The following is a 19,608-nucleotide window of genomic DNA, read 5'->3' as shown; positions in this document are numbered from 1 at the left end:
GCGTGACCAGTTCTCATAAGAGCCCCGTTTGATTGAGAACGGGTTTTGAGCTTTCCTCCTCCACTCCCTCAAACACACCCTTTTTTATAACCCATTATTCCCCACGTTAAACGTTAACATTGGAAAGGGAAATACTGTAATATGAACTGATGAGTCTTTTCAATGCGGTAAATACAAAAATATACATCGCAACTATAAGACTAGTCTCGTACAAAGACACATTCGTGTGTTTTTATTGTCTTGCCAAAAAATTTTCCCAACAAAAAACAAACGTAAAAATAACAGACATCAAAACGTCTTGCTTAACGTTTATACAGTTGATTTTCGACTTTGCACAACACACGAGCACGGATCAGCAGGGGCAGTACTGCAGGCTACAAACACAACCTCACTGCTTCAGGTTACAATTTAGCACCGAATAACCAAGATTCGGCCAAACAATGGCAACTTCATGATGGTCATGGGTGAAGTGTTTTCTGAAGTCCCATCGTATGCTTTCTTCAAAACAACCCATTGTGTTCCATACAAGTGTTTAGACCACAATCTACCACACGGTGTATCTTAACTGCGAGATGTCACTCAATTTCACCTACCCAGCTCAAGAGACCGTACAATCCCACCAGGGAGAAAGAATGTACCAGTGTTTTCACAAAATGTAAATTGGAGACATCTTTGCTCACTTAAACCAGAACCCCCAGTAGATTTATATTCATGAATACATTTGCAGGATGCGGTCTAACAAGGTACTGCTATACAGTTTATATTTATGCACCCACCTAAGCAATATTCCTGTGGTGTACAAAATACCATCTAAAGCTCTGGGTCGATGTTGATTTTTCACCCAAAAACTATAATTTTCTACTGAGGCTCGTCCCATTCAGATTTGTCTAAAACACATAACTAAGAACCTACATTTAAAAATGCACGCTGAACAAATATGTTCACGTGTAATTTATGTGTATTCTGAAGAGTTCTGTACATTTTGCAATCAACTGTGTGAGGTTTCAGGTACAAATACTAACTCCACGTTTTCTATCAATGCTGCTGTCATAAATTTCTATTGTCTGCCCACCAAAAGCAGACATGCTGTGTCGTTTATTCTGCTTACGATTGGCAAACAGCATGAGGGGGTGGGGAGTTTTAATAGGCAGAATGAGTCAGCCAGGGTTTCCTGGAGTGCTGACGTCAGGCATGCTCGATGGATTTAATTAGGTTCCACTGAAAACTCCCTAAACCATCTAAAGTACCTACTGTGGTCACTCCGGAAACTCTGAGCTGGCACAATGCTAATCCTCATTGAGCTGTCAAATCTGGAGGAATTCTCCAAGTCACCCACCCACACTGTTTCAACCCCGCCCCTGCTTACTCCTGCTGTTATTCCCTACTCCCCCAGACCAATCTATTGTAGGTTGTGGATCATCTCCTCCTTGGCAATAAGATGCGTTGTCTTATTGACTAGGGCCATGAGGGCGTTGAGCTTGTGGGACCAGTCATTAAGCAGGTCGTTGGGGTCTTTGGGCCTCTGGAAGTTGATGACACCAGCCAGCCGGTCCACTTTGGCAAACACAGTCTTGCTCACCACCAACCTGGACAGGAACTCCTCCGATTCCTACGGACAGAGCACAAGCCAAGCAAAGTCGTGCTTTTGGTTTAAATATAAAGGATAAAGATGCAACCCTGCAATAACTTGCTTACGCCACTGCTGGTGGAAGGGCCTTCACTGCAGTAGGCTCTAGACAGTGTTGGCTTACTCTTTCACACTGGCCATATATATGGGAAGAGGTGGGAGTACTCTCACTTTACCCCATCAATATAAATAACATATGGGTGCCATTACACCTGGTGCTACTTTATATATATTACACATACACAAGGTTACTATAAATTAAATAATTGGGGGATATTAAAATATAAGGCTGGATTACAATCCAGGTGTCCCTTGTTCTTGAAGGCAGTCACTACTGAACCATGGGAAGGTATTCCCAAAGATCGAATCTTACATCAATGGACAGGTCGAGCAATTCTGCCATCCTCTGCATGCTGATCCTGGTGTAGTACTTGGCCATCACTCGGATATTCTGAAAACAAAAGCGGATTTAACATCAACTGTTTTGACTGATGGTTTACTCACACGGAATAATTTAACCGGTAAGCAATGGGTTTGCAGGACAGTGACAGATGCGGTGGCATGGACAGGCCTCCATTCAGAAATTAGACAATGGACGATGATTATGAGTAAACTACATGATGCGTTTTTCACACATTTTATGTACTAGCAGTAAAGAGTTTATGAAGGAAAGCTAAGCCAAATTTATTTTTTATATATATAAACTCTTTTACTGTATGTCTGCCACCGAGTGGGTACATGTTGCAGAGTAAACTGTAGTTGTCTACCCTTGCAATAAGCTGACAGAAGATGGAGCTCTACGTATGCAAATACAGCACCTTTAAAACCACGATTAAATCCTGATTGAATGCTGAGAATACTTTACTGAAAGGTATTTTAAAATGATTTTATATTTTAAGTTGTGTTTTATCCACCACATAGTTCAACTGTAATTACAACCCTGTTTGAAATGCATTACCAAACTTTTGGGACTAGCACTGTTTTCTTACTGTTTAATTTTGATGATCTTATTCACGAACACTAAACAATTTAAAATCATGAGAACCATTGCGAACCTATATCACAAACCGCAAGGTAAATTCAATGTGTGTACACGTAGAGGTTTGGTGTTGTCAATTCACTGCTGGATGAAGATGTCCAATGGCCTTGGATATTTGACCATACTTCACCAAGTTGGTGAGTGCATGCTGGTGAACTATTGCTCTGCACTGTCGTCTACTGCCCACAATGCCTATTACACCCATCTTTTGCTCTTGGTGGTCAGCTATTCAAACACTAATTTGCTCAACCTTGGCTAATTTCCAAAATCCGATGAGATTGGGACATATTCTGGGAGATTACATTCAAGGTATGACCCCCTAGGTCAGGGGTTGGCAACCAAAATAACAAGAGCTATTTTTTCCGAATTCGGTAAAAAAAACTCTATTTCAAGAGCCATAATGCCGCTGATCCCTGCCCTCGGTGAATACAATGTGTACTCACATGCTCCACCACCCTGTTCTTAAGGACTTGCCACCGCTTCTCGCCCTCCTGAGAGTAGGAGAACACATCAGTCGCCGGGTTGTCGGCTGTGCCCTTGCGCAGGTCTTTGCCGTACTTCTCCACCAGGGTGCCCCAGTGCATCAGCTCCGATGTGGTAAACAGCTTCAGTATCTCCCTGCGAGAAGAGCGCAGATGCTAAACTCTGCCAAAAGGGAGGCGCTTTTAAAACCGCGAGATGAAAATTACATAAAATTGTTGCAGATATAACACAAGCACGTGTGTGGGATGAGAATTTTGAATTACGTCAGACCAGGGAGTGGTAAAATGCCCATCTAAAGGCAAATTACTTGCATGGAAATAAATCGAAGTTCTATTTTATATCCCGTACTAAAGAATAGTAACACCTGTGATTTTATGTGCTCCTATACCATACTATTGCATGTCAAGACACATTTCTGTGGGTTTATTTGGATACTAATCGAAGGCATAAAACAATACTTAAGTACATTAATACCTACAATCCTTTTGTCAATCCACATCTGGATGATAGTCTTCCTACTCTCTCTGGGTCATGGGAGTTGTTTGATCATACTTTACCAGCGCCTTGGACTAAGGCGCTATATACATCTATTGAAGACAATGTTATATACATACTTTTTTGTTATAGTTCACATAGGTACCTGTATTTGGGAAGTTCCTCCAGCTTCTTGTCCTGGTTAACGCGGTGCACCAGGTCCGACTGTTCATTGTCATAGGCAGCCAGCACCACGTACAGAATGGCACTCTTCATAACCTGCCATGAAGTTATGAAATCGTGGACTCATGATGGTATGAAAAATTATATAAATTCCCCCCTGATAATTACAGCTCATTACTGTCTTATATTCAACTTGTAGCATTTGTGCTTAAAACAGATGTGTCATTAAGCTTCATACTGATTATTGGACATTCTACTATGGTTAAATATCAAGTGGAGTCTTATTGAATTTCGTGATTTTTATGCAATCTTGTTTTTGACTGCATACCAAAGCAATGTTATTTCGTACAATATACAATCGGTATTTTATTGTTTTAAATGGTTGAGGTAACACATAGCTCTTTTATGAGCCAATTGCTTTCCTTTCGTAGATCTGCTCTTAAAATTAACTTTGAAAATTCAAAATTAAGAGTGCTTTCGGAAATATTCCTAAACATATATTAAGGGCTCAAGCAATGAAGTGTAAAACATGTATACGTGTTTAAACCAGACACGGCTCAAACGTCCGGACGATTACGGCTCTGGTTATTACAAAACAAACTGATAAATGAGTGACAAGTCACCTGCTGCCACTTTGCTCTCTCTGCTTGAATGCAAGGCGTGTCGTAAATGGCACGGTAGTGCTTGCAAATGGACAGGTAGGAGCCTTCATGCTGATCGAGTTGAATCATCAGGTCATAATATTTCAGCTTCAACTCCTGAAAACAAAAAAAGCATCATTATTAGGTCACAAGTCCAGTTGGAGCTTCATATGACAAGCAATAGCTCCAAATCATAAAAGTCAAAATGTTACCTCTGTGTTTTCCTCCTGGAAAAATTTCGTGTTGATCTTCTTGCTAATGATCTGAGTGCGGATGTAGTCCTTCACTGCCAGGCAAAGGCGCATCTGCTCCAAAATGAACTCGACCTTTTCTTTCTTTTCCATGGATCCAAATGTCTCCACCTACTCAACATAACACACAAATGTCAGCGTCCGCAAATCTCATCATGTAATCTCAAAATAGTTGCATTTGAATGCAATAAAGAGGCTTGCACATTTTAAATAAGGGTCCACAGACCTGCAGTTCTTGTAGGATATTTGAAGCCTCTACCAGTTCCCCCTTCTCTTCCTTGAATTTAGCCAAAATTCTTGTCAATCTTGCACGTTCAATCTCCACATAGATCTGTCAACAAAAAAATAGGCATACTAAATAAAGCACTTTGACCAGGGCAATGATAAAATAAAATGTTTTAATATCATGGGATAACAACACTACCACTTGTCTGATGGTCTGTCAAGCTTACATGCAACTTAAATATTTCAATGGTTTACACACCTTGCCAGCAGTGACGGTCCTTAGTGTGTCGATAAGTTTGAGTTTGGTTTGCAGATCCGGTGTTTTTTCCACATATTCGCAGCACTGTTGCACCATTTTTGCCACCGCCTGTTAAATAACATGAACAGCGCGTGTCCCATTAGTGTGAAGCTGCAACACTACAAGCAATCTGACAACTTTAACAAATAACACCAAGTGCCCGGCAACATTTCAGCAATTCAGATTGTAACCTGTTTGAGTTGGCTTCTCCGTTTTGTCATGATGATGATGTTTTCATTGAGGGCATCCCAATCTTTGGCTTCAAAACAGATCTGTACGATCCCTACCAGAATCCGTGAGGTGGACACCATATCACTGGCCTGCACACAAACCAACAATCAAGGTGTACACACATTTTAACTTCAATTAAATCAAGTTATGATCAGCCTTCATTTAACATTAGGAAGGACTGATAAGTCAAGGCGACTCAGCAGGTAAACACAAGATTACAATGACACTTTATGCATTTATGTGAGTTCAACACCATCCAAACATCACATGAGCATGGAAACAATCAGAAATTACTATACATCACTTTAAGGTGCATTTAATACAATATGTATCTGAAATATCTAAATGCGACATCGTAATACTTTATACAACATGCATGTACATCTTGAGCGCTTGTCGAAGGGGCTAACTTTTAAAACAATATTTTAAAAAGGGAGGGGCTGAAAAGCTGTATGGTGACAAGTAATTATTGTGTTTAGGAACATAAAACACATCAAGTGATTTTTTGCACATAAACGACAATCTAAGACCCCTTAAGATGTTAAGACTTGACAAGTTGTATGGAATTTCACACATGTCATAACTATAATTCATGACACTCAGCACTTACGGTTCGCGTTTGCTTCTCGAGAGACAGAAGGTTGTCAATGGCTTCTTGAAGCTTCCCTTCCTGCGAGCACAACACGTCGTTAATGTTACACTCGATGTTGATCGCGTCCGAACCAAACCCGCCAATCTAACCCGTTACTCTATCAGCGTGAACCACCACACGTGTGCCTAGTCACTCAAGGCGCAGGAGTGTTTACCCAGCATGAGGTTAAGGGCCGTATGGTAAAATACAGATGTTCTACTCGGCCTCAGAGTATGTTCTTGTTTGTCTTTGTCGTTTCACTCTTTATCTCTATTCGTCTATACCCGTGTCCCTGTATTTGTCTCTCAGTGTATCTGTACATGTCTTTTTCAGTGTCTCTCGGTCACTCTGTGTCGACTTGTCGGTGTCCGTATCTATCGCCGTCAGTCTGTCTTCGATATGCCTCTCAAGTGTCTGTCTCTTCATTTCCTAACACGTGCAGCGCGTTTGTCAATTCACTGCTGGATGAGGGCCTCCCACGCCGTGAACTGTGGTTTTATCTGACCATACTTCGTCATCCTAGGCCTACAGTGCATTACATTCTCGATGGGCTCTAGTTTGTGCAAGACTGCCCATGTTGACACGGTTTTATGCGAAAGGGAGTCACATTTCTCAAGAGCTCGTCAATTGGCATCTCCCGGCTTCTTCACCCGCCTCGGCCCACCAATCACTGCCGTCCCAAGCACCACCCTCCTCGGCAGGGTAAGTTCACAAGCCACGAAGAGGCCTAACCTCACCCATTCAAGAACACGCGACCAACCCAACACGGCGACTGCGCTGGCGAACAGAAGAGTGACACACCTCAGCCATCTTTCGAGATTCGGGCAGCCTCTGGTCCACCACGGGACTGTAGTCCACCTCCATCTTAACGATCTTGCCATCCCCGCTGTCCGCCATAGCGAGCGACATTACTCAGCAACTCACAGCGAACTCCGCGATTGTATTTCCAAGCGCGCTCACGCGACCCCGGGCGTGTCCCATTGGTCCGACCCGCTCACGTGGTTACGCCCCTCCCGCCTATCCCCCACTATAGACCAATCATGTACACGTCCGCTGGCATCCCGATGCGCATGCGCTTCGGTAAATCTAAGAGCGTATTTTGAGGGGCGGAGGCGTTGGGCTGTGGGTGGGGATAGGGGCGGTGCTCTGGGGGGATGGGGTCCTTCGACCCTAATATTATAATTCAGCCGGGCAAACAGGCGCGCCGCGGACACCTATGAGAGAGTGAGTGGGGGACGAGTCACGTGGCGCTGAATGTTTAAATGCCCGAGCACATGTTGGCTCCGCCGTAGTGCCTTGTGGCAAGCATCGAGGTTGACACGCATAGCTCGATTAGTGTTTATGAGTTGCACAGTTGTTGGGGATATTAGTGGGGTATTGGAGTTGCACCGTTTGAGGATAAGCACACAGCTTTTGGGTGGCACAGCTATTTTGTGTAATTAGTAGTGTACATAGGGTAAATTATAGTTATAGGGCGGGCAGATATAGGGGGTACAGCTGCAGAGTAGTCAACGAATTGCACCGTTTTAGGGTAAATAACACGACAGAGCATATGATTAAGAGCGGTTACAGTTACACCAATACATTGTGAATTAATAATTATTGTTTTTTGCGTTTTGTTTGTAAAGGAGTAAGATGTTTGTAAACGAGTAAGATTTAAGCACACTTTGAAGGAGTTGTGAGCGAAGCTTTGCTTATCGTTGATATTCATTTAATGACGGATTCTGCAAGGCGTGTTTAAGAAACAAGGCGACCACATCCTCATTTTGGACATGCGAGTGATTTGACAGGTACGTACTGCAATTATACGAGCAATCATTAGTTTGCAGTGTTGTTGTTTGGTATTGACATAAATACGCGTGTTTAACCGCCAGCGTATGTTAATAAACAATTGTAATCGCAGTGTTGTGAAACGTGGGCTTCAAAGTGCATCTGTGAAATGGATTACGCTCCGGATATGATCAAAATGCTTGTACTCACATTATTTAGTATTTTCCCGTTTACACCAGAGGGGAAATAAACAGTGAGACTCGCAAAACGAAATCCTTGTTTGCTATTGTAGAGACACATTTGTTAACGAAGCCTCGATGGCGCTAATCGAACTCTGCAGATAATTTATATCTGAGCGAAAAGCGGCTGTGATTGCCGCTCTGTTGAGCGAATGGCTGCATACATTGTACTTTGGTCCCCTGCGTGACCGATGGAACTCAAATGACAACATTACATCCAGCACCAAATAATTGCGCACCGAGGCACAAATGTATACATTGGTAATGTCAGAAATAGAATTACCGTGACATGCGTTTAATGCATAATGCACAGCCCTTGTCATTCTATCGCTGGATGAAGTCCTCTCCACACCGTATCGGCCATGGTAGTTTTTGACCATACTTAATCACGCTTGTCATTGTGGGTTGGTGTATGTATGTTGAATTTCTTTCTCACCGTATGTAGCCAACCGTGCAAATCGGAGGTGCCGCGTTCGAGATTCGAACTCTAGTTGCCTGGTTTTCAGTGCAGTACGCGAACCACTTGTGCCACCATTCCACCCCAGCGTGTTGCAAGTCGACGACACGCACACGCGGTGTATGCGTTCTCGTGTAAACTGGACAGTTGTAGAAATGATGCCAGAAACCCCGCGTTAAAGATGGTTTGCTTGCTTAGGAGTTGCGTACAATCGAGACCGACAGTGTTCCGTCACTGTAATTATTTGCATCACATGAACGTATTTACCAAAATACCAGAGTGATTAAATACATTAAAATATACAGTTTAATTCACGGTCACGGCTCGCATCAGTGTTGAGCAATTTATTAAAACCAGTTTTGGGCCCCACCTCGCTAGAACTCGCACTGGGCTATGTGGTGAAGAATGGTGCTGAAAAATATATTTACACTTACAACACTTTAGTCTCCTTACATTTAAACAAAATGATTACTTTCCTACCTGTGTTTAAACAAAATGATTACTTTCATACCTGTGTTAAGCCAATGCTGGATGAAGGCCCTTCCGATGCTATGTCGGCCACATGGGTTGTTTGCCAATACTGGACGTTGGCGCACGCGCCACTGATGTTACGCGTGGTCGGGAATCGAATTCGGGTCTCCGGTTCTAAGGGTGTGGTGAGCTATCCACTATGCCACCGCTCGCCCCATGATGTATTGAATTGTATAGAATTATAGATTGATAGGCGTCATAAAAACATATATATGCTTATCTCAAACCATCATCACTATCCATAGGCAGATAGCCCGTAGGTGTCCATTGCAAATGTCAAATATTAGTGTTCATAAAATACTCAAGCTTAGGGATTTGCTAGAACAAATATTAAAATATGTTGCACATCCGATTGGCGACCACCATGCATAACATGTGTTATAGGCTTCAGGGCTAAGTTGTGAGCAGCAGAGCCCATTGCAACTGTCCAATCAACTGAAATTATATGCTCCGCTTTCTATGCTCCCCACATTCACCATTCCCTCCCCCCACTGACCAGCATGGTGAAGTGTAGTCAATTAATGACCACGACCCATATGGCCTGCGGAGGACCCAATCCAGCAGTGGATTAACACAGGGCACTTCATGTCCTTGTACAATCACAAGACCACATTTTGTTGAGTAGCACCACACATTGCAGCGTGGATAGGCAGTGCGGTGTTCCGTGGCCGCTGCACGTCGTGAGTGCTGTGTTGATAAGTCCCTGTGTCCGTAGAGCTTCTGTGTGGGACCCGAGCAAGGACTGGGCCCAGTGCAAAGGGCGCGAGCCGCGATGCTCGTGAAGGAATACCGCATCTGCATGCCTCTTACGGTCGAGGAGGTGAGGACTGCAGCTCACTCAAGCAACTCGTCCATTCATCCACCTTCCAAACCATAGACTTATTCATTCACCCATAACTAATTTACTCACTTTATTCATTGACTGGCTCACCCACAGACCCACCTTCTCATTCACTAGCTGCTCGCAAATTGACCCTTTAATTTACTCAATCACTTATTCACTCGCTTTAATATTCACGCACTTGATAGTTCATTTTTCCACTAATTCAATCGCAGGCTCGCTTGCTCACTCGCACTCATTTCTGTCTCATCCACCCACTCCCCCTTTTAATAACTCAATTAATATGTCAATCACCATCACATTCACGCATTAATTTCAATACCCACTCATCCTCATTCATCTCACCCACATTCATCTCATTCATCTCACCCACGTACACATTCATTCGCTCATTATCCTCTCATTTGCTATATTGTCTGTCACACTGTCGTATTCATTGACTCATTTTCACAATCACCCTCTCATTCATTCTGCTCTCACCCCCTCATTCACACACTGCAGCAGCTCGCTTGCACTCTATTGAAGATAATGTCTCACCCATTGAAGAATATACCTCAATAGATGTCTCAATGGGTTTTAGCCTATCCATAAATATGTAAATTGATTTATTTTTATAAATTCATTGCATGGATTCCGTTTCTGACTGCAAGCGAGTGGATAAATACATATATGTTTAAACACTACTAGGAAATAAAGGTAATGTATTTTAACTGGTTGGAATCCCATTGATACCTACATAGATTTTTTTTTAAATAGGGAAGAATATTGCACATTTCAATATATATTACAATATACTATAGCAATATTTACTTATGACAAATGCACCGTAAATGTGCCAGACCTCAAGATCTATTAGAAGCTAAGCAGACTTGATGCTGGCTAGTGCTTTGATGGGTGGCCAGAATGCACAAAACTGATGCAATAGGTAGCTCAGAGCTGCATTGTCAGCAGAGGGCAATGAAGCCGAATCCATTGTTTTATTGCATTTCTATGCTCCAACATATTCTCCAACCCGAACTGACCAACGTGTGGTTAAGTATGGTCAAATAGCTCTTATAAAATAATTTACAGCCCTTTGTAAGTCCACTGCTGGATGAAGATCTTCCCACACTGCATCGGTCATGGGGGTTGTTTGACCATACTTCACCATTCCGGTAAGTGCGGATTGGTGAAGTGAGGCCCAGGAGCGGTTCAGATATCACACGCCGCAGACATTAGCCGACGCGGGCAATCAAACTCGGGGCACTGGGTTTGGAGTGCAGTGTACTAACCACTGCGCCAACGCTCTCCTGTTCTGACCAGACTGCATTTAGATGCTTATGTTGATTTCTAGTGCAATTGTGGATCGTGTATTGTTTAGTAGGGTAATTCCATCACCAGTTCCATTGGGACGAACACCACCAAATGGTGTAGCCTACCAAGGAGGCCTTTTGTCAGCAGAGTTTGCAGAAATCGATTGACTATTGTGTTCATAAGCAAATACAGAACATGCTTTATACAATTCTGCGTGTTTGTATGTCTGCTTATAGTATGGCGTTGCTATACCTGTGACCATAACTTATTATTAAAGATGCGGTGTCTACAAAAAGAGCCAAGTTTTGTAAAATGGCACACCCTGTTTTTAATATTGAGCAAATGTGTGTACAGAAATGATGTACCATATTCTATAAATATTAGCATTTTGTGCATTATGCCAATGTAGTGAAATTAGTTTAACACGTAGGCTTTCACGACCAATATTATTCATAATAAAGGTTTTAGGGTTAGATCGCGTTATTTATAAATGTGTCGTAACCCTCCACCACCCGACACGGCCAATCAGCAAAAAAAAGTGTCACGTTGACAAAAGACAATAAGTTCACTACTTTAGCCCACCGTGTCGGGTGGTGGAGGGTTACAACACATTTGTAGTGTTGTAAGGACGAGCAGACTTCTTAGGAGGCACACTCTGTTTATTGTATTATTTCCTTATACAACGCTTAACACACACAGAGGGATATTCGGTCCCCTCACCCGATACCCTAGGGAGGTACAGCCTCCGGACCTGGCGGGACTCACACGTCTACCGCTAACCTCCTTGATACCTAAGGAGGTACAACCTCCGGACTTGGCGGGACTCACACGTCTACCGCTATCCTAGTCCTCCGGCTAGGACCTAGGGGAGGCTATCTGACCCACCGCTGGCCCGGTGGGTCCTGACCACTGGGTATGCCGAGCCTTAGCCCTTAGAAGGGCTGGGAGGCTGGTCCAGGGTCCTAGCTAGGCTTCAGCCCAGTCTTCTGTCTTCGTGCAGGGAGAGAACTCCCCGAGGTCCGTTGGGTCACCCGTCTTATACCCCTTCGTGGCCAGGCAGAACCAATCACACATTCCCACGTGGAACTGTCTGATTGGTTCGCACCAAACCCTGGCCACGATCCGTTTCACCTCGACTGACCCCAACCGTTGTACCCAGGGGTAATGCTGCACCGCCCTGGTGGCAACGCAGGTTACGCAACAGCGCGTAGTTAACACCTCTACACATTTATAAATAACGCGATCTAACCCTAAAACCTTTATTATGAGTAGTGAAATTAGTGTGGCATTATCCATTAATTAGATATAATAAATAAATGGTGATATTTATCGTAACTTATTATTCAATACAAACTAAATGTATTTAAATATATGCAATACGATGTGTATAATAAACGATTTAATAGTTAAAAGGGTGCTAATGCTTAGCCGATAACACTAAATTATAATTGTAGAGTCCAGTCTTTTGTGTACACACAACTTAATGTGTCCGTGACTAAATGAATTCGGCCAAATAGTTGGCCGTGGACAATAATTATTTGTCAAATGCCGGCGCATGGACGAAGGCGAGGAAAGTTGCTATATCGTGTGGTTGCATCACAGAGAGAGGTTCCGCATTTCGTGCAGTCCCCGAGGCTCATCTTGTTTAACGTATAATGCCGACACACACACGTGCATACGTGGCCCTGTGGGCTGAGACTGCATTCACACTAAAACACACCGAAACTGTGTGATACATAGTGCGTATACGGGACACGTGTAACATGTACAGTGAAGGTGTTGAACGCATAGCGCATGCACGCACATGCACTCCTACTCACTAAGCCTATACATAACTAGGGGTTGTTTGGGGGCGACTGCGGCGCCCCCTAACAACCATTTACGGCCTTCGGCCAGGAAAGTCACCAAATAAATTGCACACGAACGACCCATTGACCCAAGCAGCCGATGCTCCGTTTTGAAGTTTTAAAATGAAACGTCTTTGAATTGTATTATGTTTTGAATGAGATTATTTTATTTCTTCATTTAAAAGCTTATATCATTTTACATCTGGAAGACTTAATTGAAAACGATATTTCATGTGAATTTTCTCTCGTTAAGTAGATGGCCCTGCAGGGGGTTCGGTTCGATGCAGACTTTCACCTGTTTGGGATTGCGGGATTGAGATAAGACTTGCCGTGCGAGAAGACCGCCGTCTGCAGATCGATTCCAACGTGATCGAACGTCTGTCCCTGCGCTTCCGTCGTTCATGCAGGGGACACGTAGGTTTGCAGTGCTCCCTGCATGAAAACGACGGAAAGTGCAGCGTTCATCACAGATAAAGTCATACTCTTTGGTTCTATTCGGTAAAGTCACGTAGGTAAAAAAATAAAACAAAAATCACGACGTTTCGGCCACAACACAAGCGGCCTTCATCAGGTGAAGGGACCAACCTGTCCAGCGGACAGCGTTGGTCCGCTTGTGTTGTGGCCGAAACGTCGTGATTTTTGTTGTTTTAATTTTTTACCTACGTGATTTTACCGAATAGAACCAAAGAGTATGGATCCTTGCAGTCACGAAAGCTTCAAATCTAGAACAGATAAAGTCGTGCGCTTATATAAGAGTATAGTAATGTACAGCCCTTTATCAGTACACTCCTGGGCGAAGGTATTGTATTGTCATGGGGTGTTTTTTTGGTTAATGAGAGTTGGTGATGTGGTGTTATTCATGGTTGGGAATCAAACTCAGGTCCGCTGGGTTTATAGCACAATGCGTTAACCACTGTACCATTGTTTCACCCAAGCCTGTATGACATGTAGCGTATAAGAAAAAGACAAATTTCGCCTATGAAGGCCAGCACTGAATCCGATGGGGTGGGTGGCCAGCGCCACGCCTGGCCACCTTTGTCTCTCGAGTGGCGATGTTTACACATCGCACCAGGTGCTTATTTGAGGCAGCCTACTTTGAGGAGGCCCAGGACTGGTTTAGATTATCCGATAAAGTGGTGATGAAATTGGCGCCATTTAATGATAAGCACCATGGTCCATACAAACCGTGCTTGTGACACCGAGTACATAATCAGGCATAGAATTAGTGAGCACACACGTGTGCCTTAATACTTGGCTTCATGCTGCAAATATCGTTGCATCCTAAACTCTGAGGAAATAATGTACAGGAATACCTTGCACTTTCGTCTGGTTAGGGACCAGAGCATGGACGAATGTCAAAAATGGACGAATGTCAAAGCAGAGCCTTTATTTAGCTTGCAAATTTATTTTGGCCGGCGAAAAAAGTACATGCAAATAACTATAGTAACTATATAACACATGCGTGCGAAACCTAAATAAACAGAAATAAAAGAAAAATAAACATAAGAATAAATAACAAAAACTAAACAAATAAACAAAAATAAATAAACAAAATGATACCTTGAATATTTTAATCATGCGTAAGCACAGTATGAATACTGTACACGTGTTTTATAATCACGAAAATAACTATGAACACTAGTATTATACTGTTATAACAAAAATAACTGAATTGTTTACAGTATAATCACAGAAATAAGTACAGTCATAATATATGAATAAACACAAATATAAGAGATGCTCACTGAATTACTTATATTAAAAGACTGAACAAAAAAGATGGCGCGTGGCACGAACATCTTGGAAAGTTTGGGATGAAATCGGAGGAAAGATTATAACCAAATATCTGGTAGAAAAGATGTATTACCGAAGCTATCAAGAGAAGGTGCGTACAGGATTAACTGCACGTGTGGTAAATGTTATGTTGGGCAAACAGGACGAATGATCAGCACGAGACTAAAGGAACATCAGAGAAATATTAAATTATCCCAAATGCAACTGTCAGCAGCAGCAGAACACGCGTGCCAACAAGGACACTCAATTGATTTTGATAATGTTGAAGTTTTGTGCAAAACTAGCTATTACTGGCCAAGACTAATTAGATAATATATCGAAATTGAAAGAAATCAAAATAACTTTAACCGTTCGGATAGCTACCGCCTTAGTGCTGCGTGGAAGCGAATCCTCCAATAATACATTATTTAAATGCATGCCTACAAAGGGCAGCGTACTTCAATAGGGATTACCGTTGGTAGGGCTATTTGAATAAACACAATAGACAGGAAGGACAAGTTCAAAGGGCTCGTATAATGCACATGCATAATGTGCGTTGCCTCAGTAATCTCCCCCACACCTTGTGCAAGAGCGCAGAAGCGTGGTCACCACATCTACGCCTCTATATAAGGAACGAAACAGTAAGACTTCTCCACAAATCTGGCTGTCGCCTGATGAAGCTAGTTGTAATTACTGGTGAAACGTCGTACTCTGTAAATGTTGTGGCTTGGCTCTCCAACACACCGGTGTGCTGTACTAGTGACGAATTGGCCACGTTCTATTTACGTGACAACCCTTACTAGTTGGCTGTGTCGGGTGGTGGCGGATTTTAATGACACATTTATATATTTACGTGATCTAACTCAAAAATAGTCATGGATGATATTGGTCGTGAAAGCTTACGTGTTAAACACAATTTGCTGCTTAAATAACCTCTGCTGGAGAAAATGGATCCATATGATCGATTTACTGATGGATTTAAATGTAATTTATATATTTTTTTGTTGCTGAAACAGACAATTCCCTATATATTCTTGGTTCTTTCGGTAAAGTCATGTTGAAGGGAAACAATAAAATAAAAATATATATTTTATTATTTTATTTTTTCCCTTCAATGTGACTTTACCGAAAAAAACAAGAATATGAATCACTGCAGTCACGAAAGCTTTAAATCAAGACCATTCCCTGTTAATTCGATATTTTTATCATGCATATTAATAATAATGTATAAGCCATATTTCACCAAATTGGCCACAATGGGTTCATTAAAGGGTAAGGTGGGCTCCCAGGACCAATATTAGCCATTGTCGGGCATTGAACTCGGGTTTATGGGTTCGTATTGCAGTGTGCTGACTGCTACATCTCCTTTTTTACTTCTTATTTCAAAGTTAAGACTAACACTTATTATTATAACTACCTGTGTGTAGCACTGTGCCATTGGTTATCCCTGAACTGATAATTTTATCTCAATAGAGTCTCAGATGCTTCACTAAAATACACCACAACTACATATGCATTAAATACGGTATTATTTCAGTGACGAAGGTTGTTGAAATTTAGGTGAAAAACAAAAGGAGAAAGTTCTGTTTCACAAGTACGTCATAAAATGTAAGTACAAAATAACCCGACTCTAGTCACCTTGATAACTTCATGGGGTCTTTCGAGAGTATTGTAAGGACAATCTCGCACTGATTAGGAGGGAATAACAGCAAGCTGCGATCATAGGGTGTGCATGTGTTTCCAAATGTGGCATTAATCTGCGAAAATTAGCGGGTACATTCTGTTCCCAGAACGAAAAACCAACGTAAGGATGAGAGTAGCGAGTGTATATACGTTAGCACCAAGCACAGAACGACCAATGAGAACATCACAAATACCGTACACGTGTTGTTTATGATGAGCGCGAATACCATAATCGTCACGTACTCTTTGGTTCTTTCGTTCAAGTCACGTAGGTATAGAATAAAATAAATACCATAATCGTAATTAAATCAATGCCTCTAACAAGCTGCTTATTCCAACACGGATATTGGTCATACTTTTAGCAAGCCCAGTATTACATTCTCTCATGGCTAGATGGTTGTTAAGTTGTAGATTTACCATATGTATTTGTGTATATTATATAGGCAATAAATACCCGACACATTTATAGTTAAGTAGAAAGAGCATTTTAATACAAAATTAGAATATATGTATATCATACAAAACTATAGCTTCAGTAGAATATTTTTGATTATTATAATTCGTATTAATTGACACATACGAACAACTGTGTTTTGCGTCGCCTTCCTTGAGACTTCAAGTACAGTGAGGGAAAAAAGTATTTGATTCCCTGCTGATTTTGTACGTTTGCCCACTGACAAAGAATTTTAATGGTAGGTTGATTTGAACAGTGAGAGACAGAATAACAACAAAAATATCCAGAAAAACGCATATCAAAAATGTTATAAATTGATTTGCATTTTAATTAGGGAAATAAGTATTTGACCCCCTCTCAATCAGACATATTTCTGGCTCCCAGGTGTATTTTATACAGGTAACGAGCTGAGATTAGGAGCACACTCTTAAAGGGAGTGCTCCTAATCTCAGCTTGTTACCTGTATAAAAGACACCTGTCCACAGAAGCAATCAATCAATCAATCAGATTCCAAACTCTCCACCATGGCCAAGACCAAACTGCTCTCCAAGGATGTCAGGGACAAGATTGTAGACCTACACAAGGCTGGAATGGGCTACAAGACCATTGCCAAGCAGCTTGGTGAGAAGGTGACAACAGTTGGTGCGATTATTCGCAAATAGAAGAAACACAAAAAACCTGTCAATCTCCCTCAGCCTGGGGCTCCATGCAAGATCTCACCTCGTGGAGTTGCAATGATCATGAGAACGGTGAGGAATCAGCCCAGAACTACACGGGAGGATCTTGTCAATGATCTCAAGGCAGCTGGGACCATAGTCACCAAGAAAACAATTGGTAACACACCACGCCGTGAAGGACTGAAATCCTGCAGCTCCCGCAAGGTCCCCCTGCTCAAGAAAGCACATATACATGCCCATCTGAAGTTTGCCAGTGAACATCTGAATGATTCAGAGAACAACTGGGTGAAAGTGTTGTGGTCAGATGAGACCAAAATGGAGCTCTTTGGCATCAACTCAACTCGCCGTGTATGGAGGAGGAGGAATGCTGCCTATGACCCCAAGAACACCATCCCCACCGTCAAACATGGAGGTGGAAACATGCTTTGGGGGTGTTTTCTGCTAAGGGGACAGGACAACTTCACCGCATCAAAGGGACGATGGACGGGGCCATGTACCGTCAAATCTTGGGTGAGAACCTCCTTCCCTCAGCCAGGGCATTGAAAATGGGTCGTGGATGGGTATTCCAGCATGACAATGACCCCAAAACACACGGCCAAGGCAACAAAGAAGTGGCTTAAGAAGAAGCACATTAAGGTCCTGGAGTGGCCTAGCCAGTGTCCAGACCTTGATCCCATAGAAAATCTGTAGAGGGAGCTGAAGGTTCGAGTTGCCAAACGTCAGCCTCGAAACCTTAATGACTTGGAGAAGATCTGCAAAGAGGAGTGGGACAAAATCCCTCCTGAGTTGTGTGCAAACCTGGTGGCCAACTACAAAAAACGTCTGACCTCTGTGGTTGCCAACAAGGGTTTTGCCACCAAGTACTAAGCCATGTTTTGCAGAGGGGTCAAATACGTATTTCCCTCATTAAAATGCAAATCAATTTATAACATTTTTAACATGCGTTTTTCTGGATTTTGTTTTTATTCTGTCTCTCCCTCATTTTATAATATGGGCTATTTCCTGTTCAAGTTGCCTCTACACAAGTCTTGAATGGTCCTTGGGTTTGTCTAGACAGTTGCTTCAAGATACCCCCACAAGAAGAAGACAGCATTGAGGCGCTGTCACGTCCGGACTTGTTCCTGGCCATGGAACATCTTAAAATAGTTGAGTGAGATGATTTGGGAACCTGTGTCCTTCAGGAGTGACACTACCATCTTAGAAACTCTTACAAGAGTCCTTTATAATCTGAAAAAATAATAATATCGACATTAAAACAAATGAAAATTTTACACAACTTAAAAATGTGTCGGCTATTTCTCACCCACCCTGTACATGAAAGCAATGGCACAGTGGTCGGATCACTGTGCCACAGACCTGGTGACCTGAGCTCGATTCCTGCTCATGCACAGCATCCAATTGACGAATATTTGAACTGGTCTTGAGCCTAACCTATGTTGACTCGGCTTTTAGTTTAGAAAACAGCAGCATTGGGGAAACAAAGGCAGCCTTTAAAGGTGCTCACAAACAGCACTTGTCCCAACAGCCTGTGTAGGCTATATAGGAGATCTTTGTCTTGTTGTCTTTGTATGCACACAAAAGAGAGAGAACACATCTTGAGACGATGCATTAAAGGGCACACATACTGTGTATCCCATTGATTTCCACATCAATGTGCTTATTATATAAAATTATTATCTCATAAAGCATGGCTTTAAACAGTAATACGCCTTATTCTCAGATGTCATGATCCTAGTTGGTGCTGTATATCATTTTAAATATATTCTAACGTTATCTTGTATTCATTTTTATATACACTAGTAGCCCCACATTTTTTGGGGGGTGATCATCTGTCCCTTTTGGCAGCCAGAAAAACCTTTTTCTAATATGGTATGATTTAATAATGTACAATACATGATAAACATATGCAAGATACTGTATATAAATTGTAATATAGATTTAATAATGTACAATACATGAT

At 42.2% G+C, this 19,608-nt stretch overlaps 2 protein-coding genes across 2 annotated transcripts in view; one reads left to right on the top strand and one right to left on the bottom strand.

Annotated features, from left to right (window-relative positions):
- Nucleotides 1–204: 204 nt before the first annotated feature.
- On the bottom strand, nucleotides 205–7,064 carry PSMD12 (proteasome 26S subunit, non-ATPase 12). The gene is made up of 11 exons (XM_032960927.2): nucleotides 6,885–7,064; nucleotides 6,063–6,122; nucleotides 5,413–5,541; nucleotides 5,183–5,290; nucleotides 4,925–5,029; nucleotides 4,660–4,809; nucleotides 4,430–4,564; nucleotides 3,790–3,902; nucleotides 3,110–3,284; nucleotides 2,001–2,078; nucleotides 205–1,609 (listed from the first exon to the last, which is right to left on the bottom strand). The coding sequence occupies exons 1-11, from the start codon at nucleotides 6,990–6,992 to the stop codon at nucleotides 1,400–1,402; spliced, it is 1,371 nt and encodes a 456-aa protein (XP_032816818.1). The 5' UTR covers nucleotides 6,993–7,064; the 3' UTR covers nucleotides 205–1,399.
- Nucleotides 7,065–7,284: 220 nt separating this feature from the next.
- The window catches only part of LOC116946089 (cytoplasmic phosphatidylinositol transfer protein 1-like), a 120,456-nt gene continuing 108,132 nt past the window's right edge, over nucleotides 7,285–19,608 (top strand). The window contains exons 1-2 of the mRNA XM_032960934.2: nucleotides 7,285–7,873; nucleotides 9,796–9,900. Coding sequence (XP_032816825.1) covers nucleotides 9,853–9,900 — 48 coding nt within the window. The 5' untranslated portion in view covers nucleotides 7,285–7,873; nucleotides 9,796–9,852. The remainder of the gene's footprint in view (nucleotides 7,874–9,795; nucleotides 9,901–19,608) is intronic.

This window comes from Petromyzon marinus, chromosome 26 (genome assembly GCF_048934315.1).
Source record: "Petromyzon marinus isolate PM22_M1 ecotype Great Lakes invasive population chromosome 26, UKy_Petmar_22M1.pri1.0, whole genome shotgun sequence".
NCBI classification, from domain to species: domain Eukaryota; kingdom Metazoa; phylum Chordata; class Hyperoartia; order Petromyzontiformes; family Petromyzontidae; genus Petromyzon; species Petromyzon marinus.
This window is presented reverse-complemented; position numbering and strand designations above follow the sequence as displayed.